Genomic DNA, 7220 nt, shown 5'->3' with positions numbered 1-7220 from the left:
GCTCCAGCCGCAGCTTGGAGGTCGGGAACCCGTTCGGGCGATGGCGAGGCGCCGCTGCTCAACTCCGATGCCAGGGTAGTGACCAGGATGGAGATGGAGGAAACGGCGGCCGTGGCCTGGGCAGCGAGGACATACATGCGGTCGGAGAGGGTAGCCGCCTGTCGGTCTCGCGCCCCGGGAAGCGAAGTGGGCGGCAAAGGAGGGCTCGAGCGCCGGGACGCCACCGGAGATGTCGCGCTCGTAGCCGGACACACGCGTGAACCGGGGCCTTAGCCCGCTCGAGGGGCGCCACCCAGGTACTCTCGACAAACTTGTCGATATGTTCCATGACAGGGAGGGGCCGCTTGATTCTCCGCGTCGAGAGCTCAAAGCAAGAAATGCCCCAGAGGTTGGTGCAACTCGCCTCAGGCTCTGACGGGAAGGGGATTCCGATGGAGACCGCCGCGCGCTCAAGTATACCGGGGAACACCCTCCGGAATACGAGCGGCTTGGCCCCACCGGAATCCCGGGGCTCATCGTCTGGGGGGCCGCCCTCGCCGCCGGCGGGGGGCTCGGAACCAGACACGGATGAGCCTGTGCGTGGGGAGGGGCCCTGGGAGGCGGGCAACTCCCCACTGTCCTCCGAGTCACTTCTATCCCCAGAGTCATCGTCGGAAGGCTCGGACTCGCAGGAGGGGAGAGGACAGGGGACGGTACTCCGTGCACGCCTGAATTCAGAGGGCAGCAGCGCGCACTGGGAGCACGGCGGGTTGGGAGAGACTCCCTCTTCAGCGTGGCTCTTCCCCAGGCACGCCACACACCGGTCGTAGCGGTCGTCCGGGTCCAAGGCACCACAGCCGCAGTCCTCGACCCGCGGGGCATCTTCCAGAAGAGGAGGGGCGGGGCCGTCCATCGGGGATCCAGCAGCGCCGGACTCCCTCAGAGGTAGGTCACCGCCGCCGTTCTTCTCGCTCTTCTTCGTTCTCTTCATATTCTTACTTCAGAAAGGCTTCCTTCAGGTGCTTGATAGCTCGTCTGAAAATGGGAGAGGGATTGCTGGGGTTTAGCTACCTTTATAGTAAGGTGGGGGGTCTGTGATTGGTTAGGACGATAAGGAGTACATTTTTATCTTCAGATTGGTTGTTGGCATGCCAACACGGGTTACCAATAGGAGCGCTAGCGCCCCCCTATGGGGCGTAGCTCCACGATGTAGAACTACTGCTGCTGTCTAATGTTATACTGTAGCTAGATGGATAAGACACGAACAGTTAGCTACCTGGCGCCGCCATAGCCCCTCTCCTCCCCATAGCCCCTCTCCTCCCCATAGCCCCTCTCCTCCCCATAGCCCCTCTCCTCCCCATAGCCCCTCTCCTCCCCATAGCCCCTCTCCTCCTCATAGCCCCTCTCCTCCCCATAGCCCCTCTCCTCCCATAGCCCCTCTCCTCCCCATAGCCCCTCTCCTCCCCATAGCCCCTCTCCTCCCCATAGCCCCTCTCCTCCCCATAGCCCCTCTCCTCCCCATAGCCCCTCTCCTCCCCATAGCCCCTCTCCTCCCCATAGCCCCTCTCCTCCCCATAGCCCCTCTCCTCCCCAGAGCCCCTCTCCTCCCCAGAGCCCCTCTCCTCCGGTGTGACGTTAGCTAGCCTGTGCCTGATGTTAGCTAGCCTGACTAGCCAACTAGTGCTGACATGATAATGTTATAGCTTGGGTTAGGGTTAGGGTTAACCCTAACCCTAACCCTAACCCTGACATGATAATGTTATAGCTTGCTATATCAGGCACAAACACAGTTAGCATCATGATAATGTTATAGCTTGCTATATCAGGCACAAACACAGTTAGCATCATGATAATGTTATAGCTTGCTATATCAGGCACAAACACAGTTAGCATCAGACTGGGGGAGAGGAATGCTTCATTATGAAACTGTCTGACAGAAACAGCCACGCTTCTGTCAGTCTGCCCCAGGGCAGCTGTATCTGTATCTGCCCCAGGGCAGCTGTATCTGTATCTGCCCCAGGGCAGCTGTATCTGTATCTGCCCCAGGGCAGCTGTATCTGTATCTGCCCCAGGGCAGCTGTATCTGTATCTGCCCCAGGGCAGCTGTGGCTACAGATGTATCTTACCACCACCGGTATGACTGTCTGAATGAATACTGGACTCTGTAAAGCGCTCTGGGTTTCATGAAGGGCGCTATATAAATCCAACTTGATTGATTGATTGATTGATTGATTGATTGAACTAAGCCTGTTAAATTTTTGTTGTCTAAATCTATGTTAGATTTTGTCGACTAAAATCGTAATGATATTTAGTCAACTAAAACTAGACTAAAGCTAAAACAAGTCAGATGACTAAAATATGACTAAAACTAAATGGCATTTTAGTCAAAAGACTATGACTAAAACAAAATCATAATTTGCTGTCAAAATTAACACGTGTGTGTGTGTGTGTGTGTGTCTGTGTGTGTGTGTGTGTGTGTGTGTGTGTGTGTGTGTGTGTGTGTGTGTGTACCTGGCTGTAGAGGTGTTCCCTCTCATTAGGAGAAGAGCCTGGCCAGTCCAAAGTCAACAATCTTCAGGTGACCAATTGAACTGATAAACCGATTGGCTGGTTTCAGGGCCTGTCCACACGCACGGACACAGCAGGAGTAGCCGTGTTATTAGAAATGTAACCCCCCCACCTCATCATCTCAGGACCCCCCTTCCCCGTCTCGCAACCCCCCACTCTGGGAACCACTGATGCAGCTTGCCCTTTGACCTTAGAGTCAGTCAGGGAGTTCCTGATGACCTCCGAGAGGTCGGAGACCATGTACAGCAACAAATACCAGCACCAAGCCCATCACCCCTAACCCTTAACCCCTAACCCCTTACCCCTAACCCCTTACCCCTAACCCCATGAGGGAACATCCCTCAGCTTCACCACCCTAGAACCAGGGGTCACACACACACAGGGTTAGGACTTAAGGTCAAGGTGGAACCGCTGCGGGAGACTTCCTGACCGTCACACCGTCCGCTTTTAATGGACGAGGGACGAGGTCCCGGCTGCCAAATAGTTCTCTAGGAACTTTAGGAACTTTAGGATGCCTTATGTTCTATCAAATAAGTATAGATGAAATAACCCTCCGCCCTCCTCTCTAGGGCCCAGAGATTCACCTAGAAAGCTTTCTAAAGCTGTTTTTTGAGCTATGCTCGCCAAGGGCTACTAAAAACTCCTGGCCAGTTAGATAGATCCTAAACCAGTTGAGGACTGGACCGGAGAGACCGACTGGACCGGAGAGACCGACCCAGGTTCTAAGTCTCTGGATTAGGATGTCATGGTCGACAGTGTTGAAAGCAGCACTCAGGTCTAGGAGAGTGAGGAGGACAGGACAGAGAGGGTTTTGGAGTCAGTACTGATGTTAAGGTCATTGATGAGGTCATGTCTCTGTGCTGGAAGATGTCTAGGCAGGAGTTTGACACTAGAAATTCGTTTAGCTGTGTGAACACAATTTTCTCCAGGAGTTTGCTTAAGAAAGGGAGGTTTGAGATGGGCCTGCTGAGAACGGAGGGGAGATGACTTTTCTTCAGGATGGGTCTCACCAGGACAGTTTTAAATGCCGATGGGAAAATTGCTGTAAGTAAGGAGTAATTTATAATGGATAGAATGTCCTCAGATACAGAGGTAAAAGTTCCTTTAATTTAGCTGTAACATTGCTTTGTTCAATGTTTCAAAATCAACCAGTGTAAACAGGCTCATAATCATAGTCTGATTACACGGTGGAGGAGGTTATATAGGTAGGTAATATACTATGTTTTACCTGAGTTATGCTCATTCTAATATCTGAGATCTTATCCCTAAAGTGTGCTGCAAATGTCTCACATCTGGAGGCAGAGGAAAGGTTGTCGAGAGTTTGAGGAGGGGGATTTATCAGGCTATCGATCGTTTTGAAAAGAACTCTAGGTTTGCTTTGATTAGTAGATATTAGTAGAGTTGCTTGATGTCTCATTTCTCCATGGTGCCTTTTGTTTAGTTGTTACCTTTTTCTGCCTCATGGGGGCGATAGAGTCCAAAGCCATCCTTACTTTGGTGTTAAAAGCAGTTACTAGATCTCCATCCTGTGAGGTGAGAGTTATATTAACCTCATTAAGGTTTATAAATTCTCTGCCACTGCATGGGTGAGATACTGCTTCTTTACGAGGCGTTCAGCGTTGATTTTTACCTTTGGTGTCTCTATACTGAAAAGGATACATAAGTGGTCAGAGAGGTGAGGTCAATGATAGAAGATATAGTTGTTATTCAGTCTTTGAAACCTTGAAACAAATACATTCCAACCCAGACCCAGATATTCTGGCACAGTCACACACTGAGTGGATTACATTCCATATATGAAATGTGTATTATACCATATTATTATATATTATATATTATACATATCCCGGATAGATGGATGGTTTTATACCATATTAAATCACTCTTATAGTTGCCTTGTTTGTCTTGCTCTTTCAAGTCCCTCCTCTGAACCCATCTCTTCTCCCTCGCTTTTGATTGGTTCCTGCCTGCCCCCCTGCTAACACAATTGTTGCCATTCTAGTTCCTTTTACTTTATTTTGTAATTTGCTGCACTTTTTTTTAATTTATTTTGTCTTTTATTCTGTCTTTGTACTTATCTGTATTTGCACTATTCTTATGCTTTTGTATTTATATATTTTGCTTGTATCTGTACAGCACTTTGGTTCAGCCACAGCTCTTTGTAAATGTGCTCTAGAAATAAAGTTGACTTGACGTGACTCTCTCTCTCTCCCTCAGAGGACCACAGTGGAAACCAGTCTTTTCTGGGTTTTTATCCTTGTTCTTTTTAGAATGTCATACGTGTTTGTACTGTACTGTTTTCTTTCAAACTTTCAAATAAACCAAACCAAATGTCTCCCTTTACTACTAGACTACTACTAAACTAGCATACTACTACTAGACTACTACTAGACTAGCATACTACTACTAGACTACTACTAGACTAGCATACTACTACTAGACTACTACTAGACTAGCATACTACTACTAGACTAGCATACCAAGCTCAAGCCTGCCTCCTCTGTTCTCCACCCCGATTGGCCCAGAGCTACAGTATACTCTGACGCGGAATGGATGCCGTGGCTACAGTTGCTTTGACACCCAGGCCACGCCTCCCCTGGCATGGCTTTTGACCTTCTCCGGTAAGGGTGGTGGGGGGGTTATATAAAGGCTGGGACTGCAGGGGGAAGCCCCTGGCAGCCAAAATGAAGACTCTGGTCTCCGTGTGCTGCTTGCTCTCTCTGCTGGCTTTAGCCGCCGCAGGTAAGGAACTGGTTTGCTGGGGGTTGAGAGAGAGAAGGTTGAGTTAAGGAACAGGGGTTTTTGGGGGTTGAGAGAGAGAAGGTTGAGTTAAGGAACTGGGGTTTGTTGGGGGTTGAGAGAGAGAAGGTTGAGTTAAGGAACTGGGGGTTAGCGAGAGAAGGTTGAGTTAAGGAACAGGGGTTTGTTGGGGGTTAGAGAGAGAAGGTTGAGTTAAGGAACTGGGGTTTGTTGGGGGTTGAGAGAGAGAACGTTGAGTTAAGGAACTGGGGTTTGTTGGGGGTTGAGAGAGAGAAGGTTGAGTTAAGGAACAGGGGTTTGTTGGGGGTTAGAGAGAGAAGGTTGAGTTAAGGAACTGGGGTTTGTTGGGGGTTGAGAGAGAAGGTTGAGTTAAGGAACAGGGGTTTGTTGGGGGTTGAGAGAGAGAAGGTTGAGTTAAGGAACAGGGGTTTGTTGGGGGTTGAGAGAGAGAAGGTTGAGTTAAGGAACTGGGGTTTGTTGGGGGTTGAGAGAGAGAAGGTTGAGTTAAGGAACTGGGGGTTAGAGAGAGAAGGTTGAGTTAAGGAACTGGGGGTTGAGAGAGAAGGTTGAGTTAAGGAACAGGGGTTTGTTGGGGGTTGAGAGAGAAGGTTGAGTTAAGGAACTGGGGGTTGAGAGAGAAGGTTGAGTTAAGGAACAGGGGTTTGTTGGGGGTTGAGAGAGAAGGTTGAGTTAAGGAACTGGGGGTTGAGAGAGAAGGTTGAGTTAAGGAACAGGGGTTTGTTGGGGGTTGAGAGAGAAGGTTGAGTTAAGGAACAGGGGGTTGAGAGAGAAGGTTGAGTTAAGGAACAGGGGTTTGTTGGGGGTTAGAGAGAGAAGGTTGAGTTAAGGAACAGGGGTTTGTTGGGGGTTAGAGAGAGAAGGTTGAGTTAAGGAACTGGGGTTTGTTGGGGGTTAGAGAGAGAAGGTTGAGTTAAGGAACTGGGGGTTGAGAGAGAGAAGGTTGAGTTAAGGAACTGGGGGTTGAGAGAGAAGGTTGAGTTAAGGAACAGGTTTGTTGGGGGCTGGAGAAAGACGGTTGTTTTGCCATCTGTGTGTTTAGTCACATGTCACATTGTGTGTCCAGGACGTTTATGAAGGGCGTAGTTGAGAGGTGTGGTGTTCAGAGTGGGGAAGTGTGTGGTGTTCAGAGTGGGGAAGTGTGTGGTGTTCAGAGTGGGGAAGTGTGTGTGTTCAGAGTGGGGAAGTGTGTGGTGTTCAGAGTGGGGAAGTGTGTGCTGTTCAGAGTGGGGAAGTGTGTGTGTTCAGAGTGGGGAAGTGTGTGTGTTCAGAGTGAGGAAGTGTGTGGTGTTCAGAGTGGGGAAGTGTGTGTGTTCAGAGTGGGGAAGTGTGTGGTGTTCAGAGTGGGGAAGTGTGTGTGTTCAGAGTGGGGAAGTGTGTGTGTTCAGAGTGAGGAAGTGTGTGGTGTTCAGAGTGGGGAAGTGTGTGTGTTCAGAGTGGGGAAGTGTGTGTGTTCAGAGTGAGGAAGTGTGTGGTGTTCAGAGTGGGGAAGTGTGTGGTGTTCAGAGTGGGGAAGTGTGTGGTGTTCAGAGTGGGGAAGTGTGTGGTGTTCAGAGTGGGGAAGTGTGTGGTGTTCAGAGTGGGGAAGTGTGTGGTGTTCAGAGTGGGGAAGTGTGTGGTGTTCAGAGTGGGGAAGTGTGTGGTGTTCAGAGTGGGGAAGTGTGTGGTGTTCAGAGTGGGGAAGTGTGTGGTGTTCAGAGTGGGGAAGTGTGTGGTGTTCAGAGTGGGGAAGTGTGTGGTGTTCAGAGTGGGGAAGATGGTAACGTCACGTCTAGATTTGGAAGAAGCATCTCTGCACCTGTTGTATTTTAGTTTGCTATTCTTGAACTTTGCCTTCAGCACTAGATGATGCTCTTAGTCACTTGCTTTAGAAAGAAGATGCACTTGTGAGTTCT

General features: G+C 49.7%; 1 protein-coding gene across 1 annotated transcript in view; it reads left to right on the top strand.

Annotated features, from left to right (window-relative positions):
- Nucleotides 1-5231: 5231 nt before the first annotated feature.
- The window catches only part of LOC311311732 (uncharacterized protein), a gene marked incomplete at both ends in the record, with an annotated part of 24816 nt that continues 22827 nt past the window's right edge, over nt 5232-7220 (top strand). Inside the window, 2 exons of the mRNA XM_084441485.1 lie at nt 5232-5289; nt 6834-7084. Of these exons, the coding sequence (XP_084297611.1) occupies nt 5232-5289; nt 6834-7084 (309 nt within the window). The remainder of the gene's footprint in view (nt 5290-6833; nt 7085-7220) is intronic.

Source organism: Borostomias antarcticus, assembly GCF_949987555.1.
Source record: "Borostomias antarcticus genome assembly, chromosome: 7".
NCBI lineage: Eukaryota > Metazoa > Chordata > Actinopteri > Stomiiformes > Stomiidae > Borostomias > Borostomias antarcticus.
This window is presented reverse-complemented; position numbering and strand designations above follow the sequence as displayed.